The sequence below is a fragment of the Emydura macquarii genome, unplaced genomic scaffold, assembly GCF_026122565.2.
Source record: "Emydura macquarii macquarii isolate MOO-44397 ecotype Brisbane River unplaced genomic scaffold, CSIRO-AGI_Emac_v2 contig_1477, whole genome shotgun sequence".
In the NCBI taxonomy this organism is placed as follows: Eukaryota; Metazoa; Chordata; order Testudines; family Chelidae; genus Emydura; species Emydura macquarii.
This window is the reverse complement of record NW_027131614.1, coordinates 20,741,585-20,769,247: the sequence shown is the minus strand read 5'-3', so window position 1 is coordinate 20,769,247 and position 27,663 is coordinate 20,741,585. Positions and strand designations below refer to the sequence as shown.

Below are 27,663 nucleotides of genomic sequence, written 5' to 3'. Positions count from 1 at the left end.
CTTTGTTTAGGACATGTACACAAAATCATTTTCTGTCAATCACAATAAAAGGTTGGTGAGTAGATTTTCTGTCTGAATTGCTACATTTTTATGAAATGTTTGCAAGGCCAGTTTAACCATTTACTAAGTGTTAAAGAGTGCAATTCCTGTGTTATATAATCAATTTCTGCAGCAGCTTTTTTTTTTTTTTTTAAATCCTATTTACATCATTTATTTAAGAGAATATGGAGGAACAACCAACACTCATACTGGGGATCTGCCAGTTCAAGAAGGTGCAGTAAGCTGCACGCCTTTTACGCTACAAAGAATCCATATATTAACTCTGGCTCTGAAATGAACAGTGAGAGGGAATGTGGACTACACATCCAATCTAGCATGCCTGGAAATAGTCTATTGAAACAGTTCTTCAGTAAGAGACAAGACCATGTAAACCCATTACCATTTCAGTCAACTACACTTACCCGAAATGCTGCAAGGATGATCCTAGTTACTTTTTCTTTGACAGATTCTTGAAGAATGTCAGACAAAACTGGAACGATGTTATATCGACGCAGATATTCACACATTTGAGGACTGAATGCCAACAGCCACACAGAAAAAATCATCTGATACTGGAGCTGGAAGCCACATTTGTTACTCAGGACTCCCATGATACTGAAAGACACAGTTAACATACGTAGTAATGCAAATTTTTAGTAATGGCAAAATGCACGGTTTATCCGACATGTAAGATTTTCTTTCAAAGAACATTAGCAATAGAGCACACTGGCAAAAGCTATGAGTTGTATGTACACAACAAAAGGTTGGTTGAAACCAGTAGTGCATGACACCCAGCACTAGCACTTCTGTGGCTAGTCTATTACTTTATTCAGATTATAAGCTTTAATTTTTAAGAGGTTACATTTCCAAGCCTTATGGTTGCAAAGAATGTTTTCTAAATATGACCTAATGCAGTACTGTCTGTTTTCAGAGTCACTAGATTATTCTGTTCATATATTGGCAGTTAATGTTAATATAATTAACATACTTTACTGTCATTTTAGGAGAAATTTGCAGCAACTCTGGGATTGGATTATGGAGTTGAGGAGAGTGGGCAGGGAGCACAAGCAGAGTAAAACCACTTTCTTCGAACTTCCCCTCTCATCTTGGAACGTAATGGTTTATTAAGCTACAATGTATGTAAAATACAAACTAATGAACATACCATTTATGATACGAGTTTTCTAACCAGAGCCTGTAATCAGAGTCATGTCAGGTCACGAAAGTCATAAATACATCTCACCAGGCATTAGGAGGGACTATGACAAAAGTAATATCTGCTGAACAGCTTTCATTTGTGTGTAAAGCTATACTAATTTGATTAAAACCAAGAGGTTTAGCGGGGCTATTATGTTTTTGTCAACATTTTGCCAAAAATTATCAAAGTGCTTCCTTTCAATAAAGTCAAAGCACTTGGTTTCAACTCTCTCATTTTGGCTTTTACATTTTATTATAGTTTAATCACTATATACTATTTGAAAGACATGTCATTTTGATTTGGTATTTCCAAAACAAAACTTTTTAGAATTTTATTCCACTGGAAATTTTTGATTTTTTGTTCTACCTCAGGACAAAGAAGATATTTTGAAGTGTCAATTTCCCACAGAATGAAAATTTCGAGTTTCAACCAGTTCTTGTAACAAATAACTGATAATACAGAGATTTACATAAGACCTTTTCCAATTAAGATCAGTGACATGTTTCTGAATTCATTCACAACTATTTATTCCTTTTTGAAAGAAACAGACAAGGTTTAGGTAGAAAAGGATCTACTAAAAACGTTACATAGTAAAATGGAGCTATACTTTCAGAAAGTATGTTATTTCCTGCTCTCTCTCTCTTCATCAATACTTACATCAAAGACTACTGCAAGTTTTTACTGGACCTTCAATTTTTTTAATCTGTTTTCAATAGCCTGTAGTAAGCATCTCAGTCTAACATATAACAACCCCATTGTATGGTGCTCTAACCTTTAAGACAAACATCTATGATCACCTTTAAGTTATTAATAAAACAATACTTTATAAAGAAATAAACAGTTATGTGGCCTCAATGAGCACCCATGTTTTTCAGCTCATTTGTTTGCTTGCATATGTTACTACATAGACATAAATAAGGGTTTCGGGCTCAAATACTATGGCTACAAGTAAGAAAGTTTTTTGAAAATTAAGCCTAAAGAGTTCAATTGCAAGAAGGGTAACTTCGGGAACAGCCTATGATGCACGTTTGAAATTTAACTATTCCTGTACAGAGTAAGCAATATACTCACCAGTTTACTCCATCTGCTTCTACCCATGCAAAGCGATATTCATTGACCCTGAGCATCAGTTGCAGGCATCCAGCAACACACTGTACATACTGGGAACTCTAAAGTGGAAACAAGAACACCACCCTTATTTTAAGATGATTAAGGCACTAAATAGTCTTGACATTTTGTAAAAATTTCAGTAGGCCTGAGACTGAATTACAGTATTTTTCCTGTTTCAGACACTAGCTTTTATGATATCTAAAAAGGTTCTGATTTTGTCTCCATACACCAGTGTTTCCTGAACTGTTCAACACAACACCTACAAGGAGTTACAGAAAATTCACACAGAAGTGTGAATCTTGGAAGAAAGCTTCAAAAATCCAAAGTCTTTTTTAACAAATGGATATATAACATACGTCCTGCAATGGTGTGACCATAATACAGTCTAAACTACTGCAAGAGGAGTTGGGGTGTAGCTAGGTGCTAGAAAAAGCTCTAGCAAAATAGTATTAAACCTGCACTTGTGAATGTGACCAGATTTGCTTTATGGAAGTGTACAAGCCCCACTAAAAAAAACTGACAAGTAGTCACTGTTTCATACACCTTCACATTTTTCTGCTAAACAAATGCTTGGAAACCTGTACAAGTCCTTTGAAAGGTATTTGAATGAATTTCTAATTTTATGAATTGCCATTTGAGATGGGTTACCTTCACCACCAGCTTTTCATATTGAAGTGAGGTGACTCTCAGGAGGTCAAGGTCTAATGAGCCTCTTCATATTAAGAAATGCAGTTTGTGAACAATCAGCAAAACTCCTTCATTAATAGCTCTTGGGTAATACTACTTTGCTGGCATTTAGAAAAGGTTGACACTTGATTATGTGGTGGAAAATGAATATTCTATCAACGCAAACAAGGTAGAAGCATTCATTGGAAAGCCTGAAAGTTGGTCTTCCAGCACACAGAAAGGAAGATCCTGGAAAAGAGTATCAAGGAAACTATGGTGTTGGACAAGAACAATTCAGCATTTGAGTAACTTCAGATTCAGTTGCAGAACTATTCTTCAAAGCTTGCATTGAACTGGAAAGAGGTGTATCACTAACCACCTTCCACTGAACACAGCATTGATTCTGAAGCACCAGCAAGATCATTGCAAGACAAAACTCTGAAATTTACTCTCTAGTGAGAATTTCAGAAAACTGTCTCCAGAAGAATATTACACCTTGCTCCTGCTGAAGCCTTGGAAATTCTCATCTTCTTACCTTTGTGATTTACAAGTGTTACTAGAAGTTCCTTCATTTCACTGGAAATGTGTAAGTATTTATGTTATAGTTCAGAAACTCTAGGCAGTAATCAAACCATGGTGGTGGAATATTGAATATTGCCACAGCTTTAGCCCCTAACAGGATTTCTTACACAAGGCAGGTTTCCTGGAAAATCAAAAACTCCAATTGTAATCTTAGCTCTGTCACAGAACCCCGCTATGGCCCTGGATATAAATGCAGAAATCCAAGGGCAGAGATTACAGTGAGAAAAGAACCAAAGGTGGTGATCAGTCATGCAGCCTGAGCAGAAAGAAGGATTAGAGAAGAGCAAGAGTCAAACTGTACACGGCTTTGAAGCTGGTAACAGTATTTGCCCACTAGTGGCAACTGTTGCAAAGATTAAATAAATGCATGTTAAATAGTAATCGTGTCTACAGGTTCCGAAAAAGGACATGGATCTGTATATACACACATGGTAAGAGACAGTCCCAGCCCCCAAAAGCCAACAATCTAAATAGACAAGAGAAGAGCTTTTGAGTATGAAAGAATCTACGCAAGCACTATGTCTTACTACTGCTGCTAGGGCCATTTTATAAAACATCTGAATATGCCTGGTGTGTGTGTGAAACTGAAGTCCTTTGTTTGCTTATACAAATTTAGAGCAATTCCTCTGATTCTTTGCCTTGTTTAGCAGTATGTAAATGGCCTTACTCTCTAAAGCACCTCAGCTAGAGTATTTATGCATAAAAATATTACTGGAAAAATATTATGTATTATTTCCCAAAACTTACCCCCACATTTTAAAAGGTGGGGGTTTTTATAGTTTATAAAAAATTTACTGTGTTAAGCACAAAAGAGCATGTTAGCTGTATACCAGGAAGAGTTTACAAGAAGTGCATCTGCTATATTGTGGAATAACCTCCTAAAAAAAAAGTGGAAAGTCTATTATTTGATATTGTATGTTCATTAAAACATATACAAACAGTGTTATATGAGCAGTCAACAGGCTAGATGATTAAAAGGTTTTCCCTCTCATTTCTCAATTTCAACAGTTCCATGATTGCAACATACATATATAACTGGTAACTGAAGTTTAAAAGTGTGATCTGATCTGCATGTTGTACTTCTCATATTAGCAAAAAAGCTCTCAAAATGTGATGAGAAAGGTACTTTACTCTGATTTCTCTCAGATTCTCGAGCATCTTGGCTAATTTATTGGAAAACAGATATGCTTCAGCTAAATACATATATTTTCCCTACAACCCTGTATTTTCATCAAGTGCCTATAAAACATCATGGTGGACCAGCAACACTGTAGAAGGTCAAGAATTTCAAACATTTAAAAGGAGAAAAGTTTCAAGGCAAGCCCTGTATGAAATGAAAAGGGAAGGACAATAAGCAATGCTCATGCTGTTCCACAAGAACTGCAAATTAATTTGTTTTCTCTCACTTCCACTTTTATATAACCAGGGGCTGAAGACGAAACAGGTGACCTTCACAAGGACATTTATTTCAATAGATAGGTATTTGCTTTCATACATTTTGCAAGTGAAAGGACATATTTGGACATTGGTTTTTTTGTGTACAGCAGACACTAGCTCTTTAAACAAATCAACTGTATTAATCTCAATAATTTTTTAGTCATTTACCTGCAGTGTAAGAAGTCTCTCTCTATTACAGAGAGTAGGAATTGTCATATCTTTAAAGGACATGATCATAAAAGTTATCTTCCAATACAGCTTTCAATTAAAATAAAAAGCCCTTGTACTTTGCATTAGGACGAACCATAATTTCCTCCTTTCTGTGTAAAAGGCTGTCACTGCATCCTTAACTCACTCTGAGTTTAAATACTGAAGGATATGTAGAAGTAAGATTACTCACTGTTCTAAGGCCCTGTGACAAAGGGCCATCTGCATAACGGAGGTTTAAACAGCAATATTGCAAAGGAGTGTCTGAAAATGTTTCAGTCTCCACTTTTAGGCCTTGTCTTCACTAGAAAAAAAAAAAAGGTATTTTTAACCCACTTTAATCTAACCTACAAAATCTTACTGAAGACAAGGTAAATTGTAGGCTTCACTCATGTTAGCAGGTAACCATGACCAGTTACCATGGGTTAAAATTACAACATACTTGGTCTTCACTAGCCCAAATTAAAATCCTAGTGAATGCAGGTTAAAAACTGAATCTTTTTTCTTAGTGAAGATACTGCTTTAGAGGTTTAGCTTACATTTAAAGGAGACTCAGCAACTCCAGGTTTATGCTTAAATCACCTAAAGGTCCACCAATGCCTTCAATTTTAACATATACTCTTTGGACCCTAAAAAATAATCAAGTGTCAAACTGTTTATCCGACCACAGCTTTTGCAAGAGTAGTGGAGTGAAATTTCTTCACTATGCCACTGTCGTACAGAAAATTAAAGTTGTGAGGTTCACTTTCACCTGCTCCTTTGCCACATTGCATTTCTGAACTGCACTGCCTACGAAATAGATTCTAACGTTCCCTTATAAGCCAACTACACAGTGCTGTTTCCCAGTGTCCCAGGCCGGGGAGAAAAGGTGTGGAATTCAGCTCTCCTCCTCAGAACTCAGTTTACTCAAGTAAGAGGGCTTGTTAAAGCCTAAAAAAAGCACTAAACTTTAAAAGCATGCTTTTCTAGCTGCATATTGTAGAGGTCTATCGGCAGTGATTTTATATGTAATATTTGCTGCAGTATTTATAATAGATACATTAGGGAGACAGAAGCAACTTACCCTCTGAATTTCCTTTGCTGCCAGTCACAGTTTGTGAGAATTTTGAGGTTTTAGTATTTAATTGTCCCTTCCTTTTCCCTTCTCATAACTGGAATGAAGCTACCATTGTCAGCTCAATGCAACTAATTGTAATATCCTGATTCAATGTGAATTGATAAGCAGCAGTGCTAATGTCTCACACATTTCATTATCAGATAACATTATGCAGCACCTATTTTAGAAAAATACTTTTGTTTCTTGGTGCCATCAAGTGGCAAAATTGTGTAGCACAGCTTGAAATCAAATTGCTTTCTATAATTGCCATCACAAAGGGTCTGCAGTCAGAACATCTAACTGCTGATCCATATGAAATTAAACAATTATTAACCTATCTACTACCCAAGTAGGGTTTTTTTTTTTTTTTTTTTTTTTTTACTAAACACAATATAGATTTTAAAGTATTTCACATATCCTTAAGTCCACACAACTGAATTTGTTTTCTGCAGAACTATATTTTTGTAATTCACCAATTATGATTCAACAGGTACAACATTTTGAACACAGAACAATGAACAAAACATTAAAACATTAAAACTATTTCACTGTATTCTGTGTATTCTGGAAAGACACAACATGTTTCAACCTAATGCAATTTCAAAAGACTGGATGATAACCCCTGGAAAAAGTCAAAGTTCAGAATTGAAATGCTGACTGTACTTAGTTTCTTTTTTGTGATGTAATTATCAAAGTAAAACTGGATTGTTTTGCAACCAAATGTTACCACTTGTTTTATCTACACTTCTGCTTCACTAATTAAGCTTTCTGATTTCATATCAGAAGATCTAATAATCTAGTTCTCATCAACTAGAGAAATTAATTCTCTTTACACCCATATTTAACAGGTGTATACATATTTTTAGAAGCAGTCACCAGTAGGATTATCAATAATGGAGAAAGTCGGTTGTAATTCTGCTCTCAAAAGTCCGTGGTATTCCAACAGAGTTCTTGCTTTTAGCTTCCTAGCACAAGACTGGTGGAGTTCCCACACTTCTTAGATTTGACTCCCAGGAGTCATTGGAACCTGGCAGAGTCTGAGTCAGGCCCCTTTCTGGCCATCACATATCACCCAATACAGAGTCCGAATATCACACTGTGGATGTTCCCGTTCGTTCCCTTGACTGCATGCAAGGCAGGTCCCAAAGTAAACCCATACAAGAAGAAAAACAGTATAAAAATAAGCCCCAAGGGAAGGAGGAAATCAACTTAAGCTGTAAACATAGGAACACCTTTAAAATAAATTCTCCCTTGACCCTCCTCTTCCCCATACCCTCCACCCCGAAATATAACTTTTAGGGTTGGTTACAGCCTGGGTCTGTTTAATCCTGACAGTATCCATTTTAAAAGTTTGGTGAATAATTGAGACCATTTCATGTTTTAGGCAGTTACTACATTAACAAGTTGCAAAGAGATACTTACATCACTTGTTGAGACCGTTCCTGTTTCAATAGCACCCATGGTACCACGAAGTTTCTAGCGCAAAAACAAAAATTGTTAGCTTTTTCTTCTTAAATCAAATATTCTGCAATTGAAGTAAGTCTGTGAAAGTCAGGATTGCCCCTCAGCCCTACAGTACAATTGCTACTATTTTGTCCAGGCCAGTTGAGTGTCCCAAGTGACACTCCACTCCACTACTTTCATTCAGAGACTATTCTACAGCTGAACAGATCTCTTAGAAAGTCCTTTCAAGTATGCCAATACTATATCTGGCTAAGTCAATTCCTAATGAGGAAGAAAAAACACACTAATTCCACCCCCATAAATCAAGACTACAATAACTGTCAAACAGTGAAGAAGTCTCTCACAATCCAATGTTTTGGATTATCCCTGTTTACATGAAGGTGGTAAGAACAACAGTAATATCTCAGTAGCCCAGGACAGTGTTATGAGATAAAGGAGAAAATGCACTTCAATGCGAATTCTTGTACATAACACCTATCAGTGTTAGTCTCAGAATGGTAATAAGCAGAGAGACTATAAACCTGCCTTGGATATATCAACAGATGATATTAAAACTGCTCCAAATATCAGGAAGCAAAAGCAAAACTAAGCAGTCCAAAAGAGTCCAATGTGAAGCTATATATTGGTCAATGGCACCAAAGTATTATTTTGATATAATTCATAAATTATTTCCCCTGCCTATAAGAGAGTCAGGATCACTTCCAGACATCACAAAGTAGGTTTCAAATTTTAAAAAGATATATTTATAAAACAGTCCTCTTTATATTTCAAACTCCAAACTGCAATCTAAAAACATTTCAACCAATTTGCAAATATCAAGGCACAGCTCTGAGTTTTTATAGATAAAGTCACGCTGTTAAGATTCTTGTTTTTATAGAAACTACATAGTATTCTTCTTCTAAAGGTCCTTAGTTTCCAAAAATAGTTTCTTAGTAAAGTTCTGTCATAAAGCCTACTGAACTGAGTCTCCCAATTTATTAGAATTCAATTTCACTCTATCACTGGCAATTTTTAAATCAAAATGGGATATTTTTCTAAAAGATATGTTCTAGAAATGATTTTTGGGACATTCCATGCCTTGTGTTGTACAGGAGATCAGATGTTCACAATGATCCCTTCCGGCCTTGGAATCTATGAATGTAGTTACACTTTAGAAAGCAACAAGAAGAGGAGTTCTATATTCATTTGCTGTAGATGACTTTCAAAACTGCTCAGCATAGAGGTCAAGACAATCTTTTTTCCCCAAGTGCAAGCCCTCCAAAACAAAAAACATGGGATCTGAATTAAAAGGATTATGTTCTCTCAATCATACACCAGGAGTCAGCAACTTCGTTATTGAACATAAAAAGCAGAATGGAATGCAGTTCGTTCTCCCATAGCTGTGCAGACTCTGGAAATGGCACTTTTCAATCAATCAATGATATAAATAGATACACTGAATGAGAACGTGCTTGTTCCCTTCCCCTCTCCCCCAAAAAACCTCCCTCTCTTACTGTAGCTGGAATTTAATATACTGTATATGTTAGGTTATAAAATCTTACTTTAAATCTCAAATTCTTAAGCTTGCTTTCTACACTGGTAATTACTGAAGTCTAAAGCTTATTTTCTTTTAACAAAAATATGCATTCTTTGTTTATACAGTTCACATTTATATTTCTATACCTTGCAGGGAGGTTTAAGCCTTTTAAGAGTGCATTCTATTTTTAAGTTTAGGTATTTTACCTGTGAACTAAGTTGAGTTTTTATCCAGTTGAAGTAATAATTCAGATCACTGCCTTCCATCAGTTCTTTTCCCCAAGCAGCCAATTTGGCAATAATTCTTGCTGCCTGAAAAAGAATTTGGTAAATAGAACTTCAGTTGCAAGTGATCAAAGATTGAGTTGAGAGAAAAAAAATACTGCTGTATGCTTTGGAAACCAATTTCAGTGAAAAAGTCGCTACTTACACAAATACTGCTTCTTTACTCATTTTTCAAAGCAAAGCCTTATAGATTTATTTGTCCTTCAGCTTTTTCTGTTGATTCCGCCCTGCATTAGTCGGTGTATTTCAGTAAACTACAGAAGCATACTATATATAAAGCAGTGTACCCGGCTCAGAAATTATAAACGAAAAGAAAATCTACCACAACATCGTTGCAGTCTAGAGCTCGGTCAAGCAACTGGCTCCCCTACAGAGATAAGTATCTATCAACACAAAGCCAGTTGCAGAATCTGGTCCTAACTGGGCATATAAAATTCATCATCAATTTGCTTCATTTTTATTATTTAACACTCACAAATATCCATGCACAAAGAATTTTTAAATAAATATATGCACCATGCCAAAGCAATAAATATAGTTTTCAAAAGGCATATGATTTGAAGGCAAAAAAGACTGGAAAACCACAAGAGAAAGGAGATGGAATTTTCTAAGGAAGAAATTATACAACACAGAAAACAGGTTTTCTTAAACAGATCTTCACGACGCCTATGATATGTGAGAAACATGCAAATGGGATTAGTTTTCTATGCCTACAGTCTTCCCAAGAAAATGTTATATGCATTAAAGGAATTCTTTGAAGAAAACAGTCATATTCTGCAGCACTCCAATATAGCAGACAAGAGAACCTATGACAGAATTATCTGAAGCTATAATAATCTCAACTTTTAAAAATTATACATGAAAGGAATAATAGAATCACTGCATTATTCTCTGGCTTGATATAAATTTCAATGTTAAACTGTTCTTAAGGTTCGAAAATATATGCTACAGAATTTTGTACTAAAACACATAATTACAGGGGTTGTTGAGGCACAAAGCTGGAAGTTTTGCCAAATGGTTAAAGATCACATTTAGGGCCACTACTGAAATCAGTGATTGAAGAAAATCAGTCAGTTATGATAAAATCAGCAAGCCAGAAACTTTATATTTAAATAATTTTAATCTTGTTTTGAATTTTTACTGCTGTTATTTTCCTCAAGAAAGATTAATTTTCATTTGATTGATAACCATTAAAAAACATGGTTATTTGCAATTAAGTATAGCCTTCACACTGAACTTGGTACTTTTGCTAAGCAAGAGCATGCACTACATCTATATGCATTTAAGCAATTATATAGTTTAGCATGCATATATTCATATTTTTAGATTTTTCATCTTTTTTTAATTAGAAAACATTGAATGATGCATTTCTTATTTGCTAGATGAGGATGAAGTTTTATTCGTGATTTGTACCAAGCTAAATTCAGATGGAAATTGAAATTAAACACACAAAACAGCACTTTAAAATTGTTTATTAGTTAATCAAAAACTACCTTAAATGTGCTGAAAATGTAAGAAAAAGGGGTTATAGAAGAAGTTATCAAAACATATTTTGCTTTTAAAACTGTTTGATTAGAACAAAGGAAGTATGATCTGCAGTTAGTGAATTGAACTGATTGTTTCTGATCACCATGTCCCCTTTGGGATTTTAAGAACTAATAGATCTCATCCCCTCAGACCTCATTTTTATTCACAGATTGGAAGAGGAACACCAGCTTTCCAGCTTTTTCAACTCTATCAGTTTCTTAACTTTGAATGAACTAGTCATTGAAATGAACTAGTTGAATAAACTGAAAAGAAAGTATTCTCACTGCTGTTAAAAGCTGATTTAGCACATCAGCAAACTCTGGTTCCAGGTGCTCAGATAGGGACTTCCACCAGTTCAGTGGTCTGACTTTCTTTAAAAATTCAGCAGCAAACATACTGCTTGAATATTATTTTTGTTTAATTTATATTGAGAGATTATTTTAAGACTTAGTATTAACATAAATTGTCATTTTCAATTTTTAAATAAAGTTTGCTTTTTTGGATCATCACATTAGCTGGATCATATTAGCAGTGAAACATATTGACAGTTAACACTCTCTTGAGATGACTGGGCAGTTTACACCTCTCAGAACTTGTTCCAGATTATCTGAAGGCTCAAGACGACAACACTCAGAGCTCACTTACATTAGGTTTTTGACCATCAGTGCAGCTTTAATGTAGCTGTATCATTACCAGTGTAGACCCTTATCGTTAACACTGTAAGATGATAGTTGCTCTGATGTAATTTAACCTCAATTGAAACTACAGTAAAACTGCACTCATGCAAATTCTAGCGTGGCCTCTCTACCCTAGGGGTTTACACCAATGCAACAGTGGCTGAAAACACATTGCTGAAACAAGGTACAAGCAAGCATTAAACAACTGTCATGAAAGGGAGGATGAGGACAACAAATGTAAGGGTTCCCCCCCTTCTCACGCAAAGAAACTCAACTAACCCCAGTAGCTGGCACAACCTAAGGATCATTGGTTGGCGGACATTTGGCATAAAAATCAATTCTGTTTTCTAGTAACTAAACAGAGAACTTTAAAGTTAACTGTTTTTACCACAGATATTTTCTGATCAATGAGACAGACATGATCATTCAGAAAAAAAAAAAAGGACCATAATTCCACATAAGGCTATTTTGATTCCCAGGAAGAAAGCACAAGCCATTCGAGCCAGACACAGAACTCAGAATAAACTGAAATCCAGAAGCTTTTATTTTATAACAAATAGTCATGCAAAATATGTTGTGAGATAAAACTGGCTTACCTGGATTGTAAAAGAAAAGCCTTTTACCACAAAAGGAATTATTTAAATTTTATGAATCTGTAAACTCCAAAAAGAAATTAGGTTTCTATTTTCATCTCACCATCTTTGGAGATTGATGCATTTAAAGCTTACCATGTGCACAGTGAAGAGATCTTGGCGGTTCAACATCGGTAGGAAGTAGGACCATGCAGTGTTCTTACCACGTTTTGCATAGTCAAAGAAAATACTAACACGCTGATGCTTTTCCTGCAAAGGGAGGAAAGGAGAAGCTCGTAGGTACTGGAGTCACAATTTTATGGGGATTTCATTACATTGTCTTATGTTCTCATGAGGTACATTATGAGAGATACATTTCCTGTGTCAATCCCTCTCATTTTAATTACTACCATATACCATTGTTGGATAACCAAAGTGTTGAAACCCAGACTTGAACTGCTATTCCATGCTGGTTTACTATCAGCCCCTAAGAGGCAGACTCCTCTGTCCCACCCCCAATTATACTTCAGTTTACACAGTGTCTGCTTAAAGGAAAAGCATGTTTCCTTCTGGCTCAGACATTCAGAATGAAAAAATTACAAAGCTACTCTCAAGGGCTTCATTTTCAGAGGGCCTCAACTCTGCCTCCATTTGATCTTAATGAAATCTGTGCATTAACTTCTTTCCAAATAATTTTTTGCACACACAAATGACAGGATTATACACACACAATTTGTATGTACAAGTTTGAACACTGTTTTGCACTTTCAAGTGTCTGCACAGGAAAGTTCTACTTGGCCCTGAAAGTCTATCCTGAAGAATATAAGGTGGTGCTTATCTCCAAATACAGGCTCCCATTAAAGGAATTAACAACAGTAGCCACAGTTTGGGTTTTTTCTGTTTTGTTTTTAATGTTAGTTTCAAACTGCAGTTTAGGGAGCATATTACGGATATATTAACCCAAAGAGAAAACTGAATGCTACTTCTCTTTAAAAGTATTCTTTATAATAGTTTGTAAGTTATACAGATGGACACCAGCTTGATTAATACAGAACTAAAGTTTGAGAACCATACATCAAAAAACCCCTAATTAATCTTAACATTTTCATCTAACTTTCTTAAATCAAATCATTCAGATTGGGCTACATTGTGTGCATTATAAATACATCATCATATATAATGTTATGCAATTTCTACTTTCACTTCCTACCAATGTTTAGCTAGAGGAACATGAAATACTCCATTGCAAAAACACTGAATTTTACTGCTTCTGAAGATAGCGCTCTATGAAAGGAGCTCCCTACTTTAAAGAGATCATGAGAAGTTTTGTATTTTGTTTTTCTCCACTCAAGTGAGAGTTAGCATCCACAGAAATATCCTCGACAGTTGCAAAGATTTCAACACCACTGTATGAATCCTGTGATGCCATCTTTAACTATATAGCTAACATGAGCCTGCAGTACTCACTAATGTTTGCCTCTTATTCTCCTTCTCCCTTCCCCTATACCTGCTCCAAAGAGCTATGTTAAGCAATTCTTTTTGAATATCTTTTCAAGTCTTCAGATTGATACAGGCAGCACATCAAGCCGAATCAGGTGATTAGCATTTCTTCCCTTGGCGTCAATAGTATGTTCTACTTCAAGAACTAGATTTCAAAGACTGTATTTAACACCAGTTATTGACAGCAGGGATGTAAAATAGTAATAGCCAATTGTTCCCAGCTCTCTACAATAGAGCACCAATGAGGAAGCAACAATGCTCCTTCAGGGTGAAGGCAGCAGAAGAACAAGAGAAAAAAGCACCCAAAGAACATCATAAGGTCAAGGAACCAAAGGAATAAAATTGGAGTACCACTGATGAGCTGAAGAGACAAGATGAGGTATATGAATGCTAAAATATCAGAAGTGCAGTGGAAAACCCTTCTACTTTTAAAATCACAAGCCCCCAGGAAAGAAAATCACTGTTAGCACCTATGAAATGAATACTGTAAGTTATAGAACAAGGCTATCATACTCCCTGCTACTATACCAGAGTTAAGAAGCTTGCTCTGATCTTCTGGTAGCGTGGCACTCTCTCCACAAATCTCTGGTCCTCCAAGTATTCCTGCACTCTAGACCAATAGATGTTAACAGACAGAACTTGGGCTTAAAAAAAATAAAGAGAGACAGCTATGACTCTCTCCAAATGAGGGCAGAGTTATGGCACAGCAGTCATTTGAAAAATTGTTTCCTTCCTTTCACTGTAAACAGATGCAAGGTATAATTTCAATAACTAGGCTAAGAGAAGACCAGAATTAGAATCATAGAAATGTAGGGCTGGAAGGGACTTTAAGGGGGTGATCAAGTCCAGCCCCTGTGCTAGGGCACAGGCCCACTGAGAGCAACTCCAGGCCTCAGAGCAAGTCAATGCCCCCTCCTCCTTCCCCCAGAAAGGGATGGCTGAGGTCCAAGTGCGCTTCCGCTAGAAGTTTTTGCTTATTTATTATGTGCCATGCAGGTTCCCAGGCACCTGAGGTGGCAGTATCTGCTACTCAGCTTCCCAGGTCCCTTGGACCGCTCAGGAAGATTACTGGGAAGCTGAGTAGCAGATACCACCTCCTCAACTATCCGGGAACCTGCACGGTGCATAATAAATAAGCAAAGATACGGGAGGGGCTGACAGCAGGAGCCTTGGGGGAGAAAGGGGTGTGGAGGAGAGGAGGATACGTATCTATCCTCTCATCTGCCTGGGCCTTTTTAAATTGCTGGGCCCCTGGGCAATTTTCCCCCTTACCACCTCCCCACTCCATCAGCAGGCCTGCTAAGGCATGGCCAATTATACCTAGACTATCCCTGACAGTTGGTCCAATCTGCTCTTAAAACCCATCAATGATGGGGATCCCACAACTTTCCCAGAGTTTAACTACCTTTCTAGTTACAATGTTTTTCCTAATATCTAACCTAAATCTCCCTTGCTTCAGTTTAAGCCCATTACATTTCGTCTTACCTTCTGAAGACATGGAGAACAACTGATCACCTTTGTCTTTATAACAGCCCTTAACATATCCGATGACTTACCAGGTCACCCCTCAGCTTGTCTCAACACTAAAGAGGCCTATTTCTTTCAAACTTTCCTCTAGAAGGTTTAGAAAACCTGACCTATTCTTTTTTTGTTGCTCCCTTCTGGACTCTCTCCAATTTGTCCACATCTTTCCTAAAGAGTGACGCCCAGAACTGGATGCAGTATCTCAATTGAGGCTTCACTGGTGCTGGGCAGAGCAGGACAATTACCACCTGTGTCTTAAATAAGATGTTCCTGTTAATAGACTCCAGAATTACATTAGCCTTTTTCATAACTGCACCATAAGGCTTACTCATTCAATTTGTGATCCGCTCTAACCCTCAGATCCTTTTCAGAAGTACTACTGCCTAACCAGTTAGTCACCATTTTGTGATTTTACATTGGATCTTTTTCCTTCTTAAGTGCAGTACTTTGCATTTATATATACTGAATTTCATCATGTTGAATTCAGATTCTCTAATCTGTCAAGATCCTTCTGTCTTTTAATCTTGTCCTGTCCTTGCAACCCTTCCTAGCACAATGTCATCTGCAAATTTTATAAGCACACTCTCTATTGCATTATCCAAGTCTAGATCATCATATTGGTCCTTTCTGGCTTAAAAAAAAAGTACCTATATTGAGTCAAGAACTTGTCAGAAGCCAGACAGAAGAACAAGATCATTCAAGCTGTCAAAGAAAAGGGGAGTGTTATTTGTTACAAATTTCTTAAAAGACCTTAATCCTCACGCTCCAGGAAAGGGTAGAAACTTTAGTAAGCTAAAGCAGTACACTTGAGCTGGCGATAGAAGCCTCAGTTTGATATCCATAAAAGACTTGTGATCAAACATTTGGGGATTAAAAATAAAAACAGGAATTTACAAGCTTCAAAAATATTAAAAATATGAGAAAAACAGGACTAAACATGTTTGATACCTCATTGCTTTTTTCATAAATTGTCATATTTGGGTATTTGACCTAAAACCAAACCCATAGCCAAGATATTTTAACACTTTATTTCTTAACATCAGCATGTGGGCTCAATATTAGAACCAATTAGAAAATTGGTTTCCCTCCCACCCCAGAAAATTTTGACAAAAAACAAGAAAAAATTATTTTCAAAGTTTTCCAATAGAAAATTTGGTTTTTTGTTTTTTGTTTTTTTTAAAATCAAAAAGCATGTTTTTTTAAGAGTTTTTGATGAAAAGCCAAAATGTTCTGCGGAAAGCAAATACTTCACAGAAAGCTTTATTTCACTGAAAATCCCATTTTCCATCAAAAAGTAATTCCAACAGAAACTTTTCGACCAACCCCACTCAGTATACAGCTTCTTAGTTCTCTTAAAATAAATAAAATGAACAAACAGTAAAAGGGATCAAAATTATTTCCACAGTGTTAAACATACTTAACATACAGAACAGCTTTTAATGCAGAGTTACTCTACCACATAACTCAGAGGCTCTTAAATATGTTGGAACAATACGTATATTGTTTGCCTAAAAATGCTTTGCTTTTAAAAAGAATGGATACTTTCACACACAATGTCTATGTGGAAAAAACTCATACTATGGTGCTAGGGTTTCAGACTGGCATCTGAAATAGATACTATGATTAAAATATTACAGGTAGATTGTACAATATGCTTATAAATAAGTTGGGTGCTTGAGAAGCAATACCAAATGACTCCCCAAGTCAGCAATACTATATATTATTTTCTGTGGTTCCCACCCAGTAATATTATTACTTTATCTACTGATGGACAGGCAACTTAGTGTTCACACGTTTTGAATATTTCCACTACTCTGGCTAATATTTATACAGTTATGAGGACATTGTGGATTGCTTCTGAATTTACTTACAGCTTGTTGTTTGATCTTGGCTACTTGTATAGGCCGAGTCCTACAGTGTTACTGATGTTTAACTCAATTAACAAAATGGGATTTTTAGGGTACTATAGCACGTAGCCAAGAAGACAAACTGTATTTTAATGGCACATTGTTACATTATGCATATTGTCCTGTATTTCACTTGATATGAACTTTATTGTTCCAAAATGAAAAGTGAATAAAATTCCAAAGACAGTGACATGTGGTGTTTCAGTTGTCAGCCTCACTAAGAGATTGGTCTTGCATCTATCTGCAAAATGTGGCCAAACTTCAGCCTTGTCTAAAAACAAAACTGCACAAATTTGAACTAAATTCATTACAGGTTTGCATGTATGGTGTGCAGTAAATAAAGCTGGGGCCACCAATTGATTGAGGAGGATAAAAATATTCAACAGCTGCCTCATTCCCTAAACAGCATCCATTTTGTTTACTAAGTGTAGGTGGGGTGGAATAGGGGAAAAAAATAGCAGCATGTGTTTATGTACTTAAAGATTCAAAGTATCATAATGCACAAGCATGAAGAGGTCAAGCTAAGGTATCCTGTGAAATCTTAATTCTGGCATTTCCCAACTTTTGAGTGCTTGACTTTGCAGCCTAAATATACTTTCTTTGAATATAGTATTACATACACACACAAAGAGATAAATTAGATCAAGAGACATCCAAGAATCAAAGAGGAAGACTCAGATATGAAATAGGTTATTGACCTACTTGAAGCATATCATCAATCATAGTTAGAATGTACTGAACTGTCTGTTCCTTGGAGATATGAGTCATCAAGTTTATGAATGTTTTAGCACACTAGAAAACAAAATACATTAAAAATAATATTAGCAATTGTTTTATAATATGCAGTAGAATCTCATTAATTCACATTTTATGTAAATTTTAGGCATCCAAATGGCTTATTCATCCACAATATAATATGAATACATTTGACATTACATTACAATGAAATATTTTTGCCATGCTGTTCATTACCTTTTACAAATTGTTCTATGGCATTCAACGGAAACAGTGAGAAGTAAATAATGGGAATTAGCAAGGTTCCTCAAGGTGATTTGTCAAAAGATTAATGGGACAGAATTAGAATCTCTCCAATGTTTCTTTTAAGAAAAAGAAAATTTACAAGACATGGGCAAACTTAGAATTAGTGACAGGTACTGAACGGATTGCAAATTTCGCTCTCAGTGGTCCAGGACCAGCACTTGGAAAGCTTATCTGGCCTGCCCATATATTTCTGCCTGGAAGAGAGATACAAGTTAGATCTTAAGAGTTATTCCAACTGCTTTCCTCCCCCCAGTACAATTTAATCATGATATGATTTCAGCAACAGATTTCACGAACTGCTAGAGGTGGAGATTCACGCTTTATCTTACTTGAAGAAAATGAAAGCAAGCATCTGGGGTAAAAGGTTGAACAGACTAGAAAGAACCATGAAAACCTTGTACATTCTATGTAAACTTTTATGCTGCTCTATTTCAGACTATGCTGTGTCATCAATTTAAGGTACCATCTTTGACAGCTACCCCATCACGACGCAAACAAAGCACATTATATTTAGCTATTTAAATATTGCATGCATTAATTACATCTCAAAATGCAAATTCCATTTCTTTGAGTTTAAGAAGTGGTGCCAAAATGCATCCAACTATATCAGGAAAAAATACCTAAAAGGTGTCATTCAAGAGCACAACAAAACGTGTGTGAAGCTTACCCATAGGTGCTGGAACTCAAGGTGCTACTGCACCCCCTTCCTTGAAGTGGTTTCTATCATATATATGATTTTTTTTTTTTAAAGCTGGGTTACCTGATTGCCTTCAGTTTGCAGCAATTCTTGTTTTTCTTCTGCGCTCCTCTTCTGCTCAAATCTTTGAATAAATTCACAGTCTTCACCTGAAATCATCTGTCCTCTGAAAAGCAAAATATGAAACCATAAGAACTTTTTGTATCTTAGTTATTTCAGGCCTTATTTCTTTCAAGATCCTATTTGAGATGAGGGGCACTCTTCCTTTATTGATGTTATAATAAATTTAACCCTACCATGAGTGCATGAGGCACTCCTATTCTACTGAGAGCCTTATGTGCAGAGAAATGAAAACTCTCAGAATAGGGAATGATTTAAAGAAATTCCGTGTCTCTTGACTACTCCACAGCATCACTCAGTCATCTTTAGACTGCCTCTAGCCCTTGGAAGCATATAAGGAATCACTTGAAAAATGAAGTATTGGCTGTAAGTACATACCTCAAGTACATGCTGAAAACATCATCTGCAACACAACTATAATCCAGTTGGAAAAAAAGTGCAAATACACAACATCTTAGTCTGATTTTATTAAATGAGACGTTTTAATGCCAAAAATGAAGTGTGGGGGAATAGGAAATTTTTTGGAAGTAAAGTTCTGGTTTCTGGGTTACTTTTTCTAAATTGTTAACATACACTTGTGGTTTTAACCCATTGATTCATGGTGGTGTTTAGAAGCTGGTAAGTATCCCATAAGTCTGACTCAACTTATAACTAGGTTTCTGGGGTTGAGAAGGAATTTCCTCCCTCCCCGACCCAGTCAAATTGGCAGTGACCTTGAGAGTATTTCACCTTTCTCTGCAGCCTTTGGGATGCAGATAACTTGCCAGGATTAGCTGAAGAGATCTTACTAATCATTTCCCTGCCATTGCAGGGACCTCAAACACTGGTGCACCTTGGTTCCTCGTATCCTCTGCCTGTGGTACATAATACGTTTAGTCTCCTGTGAGTTGTAAAACTTGTCTCATGTCAACTGTTAGCGTGTCTGTGCTGGGTAGTATTGGTGGTGGTGGCCTGTGCCACAGAAGGTCAGAACAGATGGTCCAGTGGTCCCTTCTGGCCTTTAACTATGACCCTATGGACAGATAAGGATGGAACGGGGAAAGGACTTGAGCTAGTGTGTCCCACACCTGCTTCCTTTATCCATCCAAATCTTCAGTAGGTAAACATTAGCAACTGGAAAGAACATTAACATAATTAAAGAGTCACCATTAATGATATTTCCATTTAGCAAACTGACCTACAGGGCTGGCAGAATCTTCCATTTCTCATTACAATGCAAAAGCTACTCCCACATCTGATAATGAGCAAGATGAGGCAGCAGAAACAACATTCATTGTCTAGATATAGTAAGAAAATTGATGTAATCAAAGAAAGATGAAAATCCATGCCATGAATTCTTGCCAAAGCCCACAGGTTAACACATAAATGGACCAGGTTATAGAGCCTGAAGCTCTTCAGAGAAATGGAGAATTGTGCATAAAGTCATCCAAAACCAAAATTACATGGGCTAGAAGTATGACATATTACTACTCCATGTTTCAGTGTTTCCATCATTAACTCCTCTTACATTTCCACTGAGTCAAAGGTCTTTTCCATCTACCAAAGCCACATAGAACCAGTTTTTCTAGTCAGCCTTTTCCACAATCTGATTCACTCTCTGCAGGTGGTCCATGATTAAGAAAGTTCAGTAAAAACTCTGCCAGAAGATTAAAGTTCAGTAATCCCTGTAGCGTGTTCAGCAGGATTTGTGAAGTGCAGAAAATGGAATGAGATTGGTAATAATGTATTCTATTCTTTTCTCTCTTCTGAATTAAATGCCACTGTTACTTGGCCCAGCCCAAAGTACCTCTGTCAGAGTGACTGGCTCCTTTAAGGGTAGATGGGGCCAGCCTACCTGTGCCATAATTGGTTAGCTGCTTCCCAGTGTGAGAGGGTGGGACTCTAAGGGAGGATAATGTGACATCTTAACGGACACCTAGGCCTTATAAAATGACAGAGAGAGATCGGTCTGCAGTAGAACCACAGGGAATGGAACAGGCTACTGTGGAAAGCCCTGGAGCAAGGGTCTGTAGGACACTGGGTATTGCAGGAGAATCAGCCTGGGGGGCTCCTGCTTTATACCAGAGCAGGTAAGGAGTCAAGAAACAAAGTTCAGAAGGGGGTCAGAACAGTACAAGAGAGGAACTAGCCTGGGGGATGAGTGCTCTATCTCAGAGCCAGAAAGACTGACACAGGTAGCGAGAAAGGGGTTGGGAATAGGAACAGAGAGTGGGCTGAAGAGAATTCACCAAAAGGGTAGAAGAAACTTTTTTGTCTTTTGAGACTACAGTTGGACTTTTGCTACCCCGGAAGAGGTTAAACTGTGTTTTTGACTTGGCCGGAGGGCTAAGCCACATCGCAGACTGGCATGTGGAAAGCTGAGGAGACCCACCTCAGGGCTGGAAATTCAGGAAGGGAGCACCAGCAGCTCCCTGCTTGACCAGGAGGGGATGCTACCAGGCATCCACGCCCCACACCCATCTCCCACTTTTCACACTTTCGTGAAGTTGCTACAACACATGCTATATTACAGTATTTAAGTGTCAAATATTACCAGATAGAGTTTATTAAATTATACAAAAAACAATTTGCAAGGTGTTGACATTGGTCTTCCAGGATCATATCAAATCATATTTTTGACAATCCAGTCAGCCTTCCCTAATTTCTAGAAAAATGTCTCAAGTTGAGGAGGTCTTAAGGCTTTTATATTCAGACTAGGGTGCTAGAGATCTGCAATGAAATTCAGCTTCTGTATTCTTAAAGAGGAAACAGACCAACCAGTCATGGCCTAAAAAGTGTTTTAAAAATATTTAGCTGCATTCCAATAATTGTTGTCCTTCCTGCTTCAGTTAAGAAAGCTGTTTGGATCCAGAAGACCCAGATAGTGTTTGTGTTAGATGGTAAGCATCAGTGTAAGCCTGTGCATATGCATGCCAAAATGTATTACAGGGGAAATGAGGAAGACTAAATTACCACTTCTCCCCCACATGACAATTCTCCTATTAATCTGCAGGTGGGAAGTATTCCCCTGCAGACAAGTCTGCTGCTGACACCAACAATGGTAAAACACCAAGATTTCATTTATTTCAAGAGATCACTTTGGAACTTTTTTTTGTTTTAAAACATAAATCAGATTTTCCACGGGCAAGAATACATAATGAAGCTCTTTTCGTATTTTTTTAATCTATTTTTGTATACTTTGACATCTGAAGATTTTGCTGCTCAACATTTTGTTCTTAACATTGCCTCATAACGAGCCATTCCTCAGCATGTGTAGGGGCCAACTCACAGCTACTAAAAAGATTTATAAAGCCAAGTCTCATTGATACTCCTAAAACAGTGGCTTCTGGCAAGATACATGTGATTTTTATAACCCAGCCCATGGAGTTTGTGAAACCCCCACGGAGTAACAAACCGCTACAGTTTTAATCAGCCAAGAGATTGGCATGCGAGAATAATGTAATCAATCAGCATTGGTCAAGCTAGAAAATTCCATACAATGAAAAGTAATCAGAAAATATCCACTTTACTGTTTTTAGAACATTTCACACTAACATGGCACATATCTTCAAAGAACATTAGAAACTTTAAAGAAGATTTAAAAAGAGCCCTTTATAATAACTTTAGAGTTTGAGAAAGCATCAGTGCAAAATTAAGGGATGCCAGTTTATTTAAAAACTGGTAAAAGTTTACCAACTGTCAAAGAAGAAGCTTTCAAACAAATAAAGCTCTCTACTTTGATCTAACATTAAAGCTCAGGGAAACCAAAGGCTGAGGAAGACATTCCTTGTAACAAAAGGAAGAACTGAGGTTTAATATTTGTTTATTTATAAGTGTCAGTCTGAGCACACATTTGCAGCACAGGGTTGTATAAAAAGTTTGACAGCTTGGTAAACAAGCCATTAATATTTCATCAGGGACTTTGGAAATCTGAATAACAACTTCACCAATGTCAAAAATGCCACCTCCCAAACACTTCATTTTAAAATTAAAATTACTAGTTATCTAATAATCCCTAGGAGTCTCATGAATACCAATGTAAAAGCCACATAACCATGGCAGAAAAACCCAATCCTCCCCATTTGGTGCCAATGGTCATGATTTTCCCCCATTACTAGCATGAATAGATTTCCCAATTCTTTACAATTAAGGGCTCAAGGTAACCAGAGCCTCCCCATTTCATCATTTATAAAAAGCTCTTAATCAGTCTAGTTGACACAGAGACTTGTGATTTGTTTTTCCATCATGCATTTCTTCATGACAACTGTAGTTCCTGTTTTGTTCACATGACACAGTAAAGCAAACCTGGCTTTCTGTTTTAAACACATCTGCCAGGAGCACACAGCTAAAATATTATACATTCCTATTAATTACTATTGGTACCACTCCATACTCACTTTATCAGCAAGATGCAAAGTTCTTTTACCATGTGCCTTTGTCATGTGGTGCTTCATGATAGTGCTAAAGGACATTCATATGATCTGATTGCTTGACTGGTTTAATATTCATATTCAAGTTTAAATTGAGGGAATGGCTTCCGTAAAATAGTACCAGCACAGAAACTGCACCAATCACAAAAATCTCTATAAAAATGTTTTAAAGGCAAGAAAATTGTAAAAACATCAATTTCTGAAACGTGCTTTAAATAGTATGTCATGATTTTAGACAATTTCAAAAAATTAAAGTGGACTTTCTCTTTACAAATAAAATCCACAGCAACCAGGAATATAATTACTCCTTTTTAAAGCACTTGGCAATCCTTGGAAGGCAAAGTGTGAACTATTATGTATCACACAACTCTATCAAACTTGAAGTATTCTTATATGTTTGCATCCTACAGTACAGTAGTTTTCTAAATGCAAGACCTTTGATTCTGAGAAGGGTTTCTACTGTTCCAGTAGAGGACTAATTTACTGTTTTTGAAAGTCTCCTTCAGGAAAGGGAAACCTGGCTTCCTATAATGGAGATATTCTGATTTTATAGCAGCATCATAAAGACAATATTTTCTACAGTCTATACACAAAATTAAGTGTAAACTACTACACAAAGGCTGTTAGATTTGGTTTTGTTAAGACTACTGACCCTAGTTAAAATTATACCCAAAAACAGGGAAACAGAAGTTTCAATATTAAAATAATAAATCATCAATTCAGTTTATTTCTAAAACTGACAATACATTCAATGACAAAGGCAGAAAATATTTTCACTTTATACTGTCTATTATTTTAAGTAAGTTCTTACAGACATGCTACACTCTCTGAAATTAAAACACTGCCAGCCAACACTGCTACATGTTTTGTGTAATTTGACTTTTTGTTTACATGCATAACATTCAGAAGCAGGATAAACAATACACCAGTTAGTCTTAGACGAAACTGACTCTGTACTAGAGAACTCAGGACCTAGTTACTGGTATGTGCCAGCATTGAGCAACTATGAGCAAGCCATTTTATTCCAGGACTGCAGTGCAGAATGGGCAGAGGTGAACTTTGGAAGACGCCTCTCCTGTGTGCTTTAAAACTAGTGTTTGAATGCAATTTTAAAACAGCTCAGAAAATATAATTAACAGTCTCTATATGCATATATACCATTTATAAAGCCACAAAAAATATCCAAACAGATAAAATGACACCTCAAGAAAACTGAACCCAAAATCTTATCCCTATTTAGGGCAAAAGCCAGAAGACCTGATTTGAGATAGCACATTTAATGTGCCCTCAGAAACGGAAGCCTAACAGTTTTATCTATGGACAGTCAACACAGCATCTCAGATAATCTTAACTTCCAGAATGCAGCATGAAAGAGGCGCTCTCTAAAATAATTAGGACCAAATAGGTCAATCATCACTTAGCACTGCATCAAAAAATAAATCAAATGCAAATGCTATTGGTGATATCATAGCACCTAGAAGCCCCAGTCATGGACCAGGACCTCATTGTGCTAGGCACAGTACAATCCCCAATGCCTGTTATTAACCAAGTACTAGTGTACTATGCTTCATTCTAGAAACATCACTAAGTAAATTGGCAGTTGCATTCTACACTAGCTAACGTTCCTAACTGATCCACAACTATAGCTCCATCTTAGCTGAACGCATTGCAGTAACGGAATATGGAAATATCAGAGGCATGGACTAACTACGACAAGGGCCATATCCATCAGGAAAGGTTACCATTTTTCACTCCTCCAGGAGCAACCAAGGATAACAAGGTTCAGCATCTTGAGAACAAAAGGCAAGCATATTCTCTCAATAAAGGGACCATACCACCTTTCCACCATCTTCTCATGATGGTCTCCTGTCTTTCCAGCATCATAGAAACTTAGAGCTGGAAGAGAACTCCAGGTCATCTAGTCCATTCTCTCCTCCCACCCCCCCTCCCCGCCGCTGACGCAGTACCAACTATATCTAGGCCATCCCTGGCAGGTATTTGTCTAACCTGTTCTTAAAAAACTCCAAAGACAGGGATTCCACCACCTTCCTTGAAGCCTATTCCAGAGCTTAATAGCCTGTAAATCAGAAAGGTTTTCCTAATATCCAGCCTAAATTACTTATTGTCCTAACTTAAATGGGCATAAAGAATAATTCATCACTGTCCTCGCAATTTTGAAGGCTATTAGCAGGTCCACCCTAAACTGAACAAAACCATTCTTATTCCATATTAAGAGGGTCCACACAGGCAGTTATACCAGAATAGCTATATCAGTTTAAATCAGGTGTGGGCAAACTACGGCCCATCGGAGCTTTTAATCAGGCCCTCCAGCTCAACCAGAAGTCGCGGCGGTAGCCACATCCCCTCCCAGCCCTTCCCTCCACCCCTCTCGTACCCCATGGGCCCAACAACACCCTGGCCAGAGCGCAGTGGCCACTGTCCCCTCCCAGCCTCACCCCCGCCCTTCTCCCACCACATGGGCCCAGCAGTGCCCTGACTGGAGCCATTTCCAGCCCCAAGAAGCACCACGCAGCGGCCGCTCCCCACACATGGTCTCACCTCTTCACCCCTGCCCTTCTGTATGGCCACCATACAATTTCTATATGCAGATGTGGCCCTCAGGCCACAAGGTTTGCCCACCCCTGGTTTAAATTCACTACTTTCCCAGGTAGGGAAACCTTCCTTCAGGCATAGAGAAATGAAGTGTCCACACTCCCACTTTAATGAAATTAATTAAATATTAAGGCCTGGTCTACACAATTTTTCTGGCAAATATTATACTCCTAACTGACATATTCCAGAGGGGTATGCAAACATAATGAGTCCTGTAGCACCTTAAAGACTAACAAATTTCTGTGGGCATAAGCTTTCGTGGGCTGCAACCCACTTTGTTAGACATAGTTATACTGGCAAAGAGTTTAAATGTAGACACTGTTATACAGGCAAAACTCCGCTATTGTCAGTATATCTATTTTGTTCAGGAGGGCTGAGGGGTTGGAATAAGCCTTGCCAGCAAAATCGCTGTTTTGTTAGTATAAGCTGCATACACAATAGGAATGCTTTGTTAGTACAGTATACCTATACTGGCAAAGCATGCCTAGTGTAAATCGGGCCTTAGTCCTGCGCTTTTCCTGTTATACCATGCTTCCTCTGGGGAAACTCTGTTCTAATGGTAGATGGAACGAAATCAATTTTAATAAATTTGTCTTCAAAACAAGGTTTCTTAGGACCACTATTTAATTTTTAAAAAATGAAGTTCCTTTTCTTGGAATAAATCAGTAGGAAATTTTCCCAGCCATTTCCATTCACTATAGTTTGTTTCCTACCCGTTTTTTCCCCACTTTCATAGTGGCATGACAGAATGACACTTCTCAAGAATCCACAAGCTAATAGAAAATGCAGCTGTCATTCATGGTCAGTTTATACTTACTGGAGATATGACTGCCAGTTCACTTTGTTTGCCCGAACTTCAGCAGCTTTGGCAGCAATGATGTTTGTCGGGACAGCAGCATCCACAGCACCTCTGATATCCATTTTAATCTTGATTTAAAATCTGTTCAGAATTACACCACAAGTCAGATGCAAGACATGTACAATAAATTAGGAATATAAAACAGACTATATGGCCAAGATTTCCAGCAGTTTTTAAATGATTTTAGATATCCAGTTTGAGACACTTGAAAGGAGCTAGTTTTCACAGGGTGGGTACCAACCACTTTCTGAAAATAAGGCAACTTTATGGCATGTGAAGCCACTGGCACTCCCCACCCCCCAAAAACCAAAGAAACCACAGATTGCCTTTAAAAAAAAAAACTTTGGCCTGTACTTTTAAATGAAGCATTTTCCTCTTCCATTAATTTTAATGAAAAACATTGTGCTCATGCAATAGTGTGAAATTATTTCATGGGATTAGGTATATACTAAAGCTAATTTAAATATTAATGGATTGTGTGCTGCTTATGTTGCATAGATATTTTCTCCAAAACCATTCACAATGGAAGATTTTTAGACTAAGGCCTTGTCTCCACCACAGAGTTTTGTCAACAAAAAAGTCATCTTTCATGGATAAAACAGTGGAGATGAACACACT

The 27,663-nt window shown here is 37.2% G+C and overlaps 1 protein-coding gene across 2 annotated transcripts in view; it reads right to left on the bottom strand.

The window, feature by feature from the left end:
• ATP6V1H (ATPase H+ transporting V1 subunit H) overlaps positions 1 to 27,663 on the bottom strand; it is a 72,756-nt gene that overhangs the window by 38,334 nt on the left and 6,759 nt on the right. For both annotated transcript variants that reach the window (XM_067553781.1, XM_067553782.1), the window contains exons 2-9: positions 27,004 to 27,126; positions 19,108 to 19,210; positions 18,009 to 18,098; positions 12,532 to 12,645; positions 9,522 to 9,626; positions 7,758 to 7,811; positions 2,309 to 2,406; positions 462 to 654 (exon numbers count right to left, since the gene is read on the bottom strand). In XM_067553781.1, the coding sequence (XP_067409882.1) occupies positions 462 to 654; positions 2,309 to 2,406; positions 7,758 to 7,811; positions 9,522 to 9,626; positions 12,532 to 12,645; positions 18,009 to 18,098; positions 19,108 to 19,210; positions 27,004 to 27,107 (861 nt within the window). In that variant the 5' untranslated portion in view covers positions 27,108 to 27,126. The remainder of the gene's footprint in view (positions 1 to 461; positions 655 to 2,308; positions 2,407 to 7,757; positions 7,812 to 9,521; positions 9,627 to 12,531; positions 12,646 to 18,008; positions 18,099 to 19,107; positions 19,211 to 27,003; positions 27,127 to 27,663) is intronic.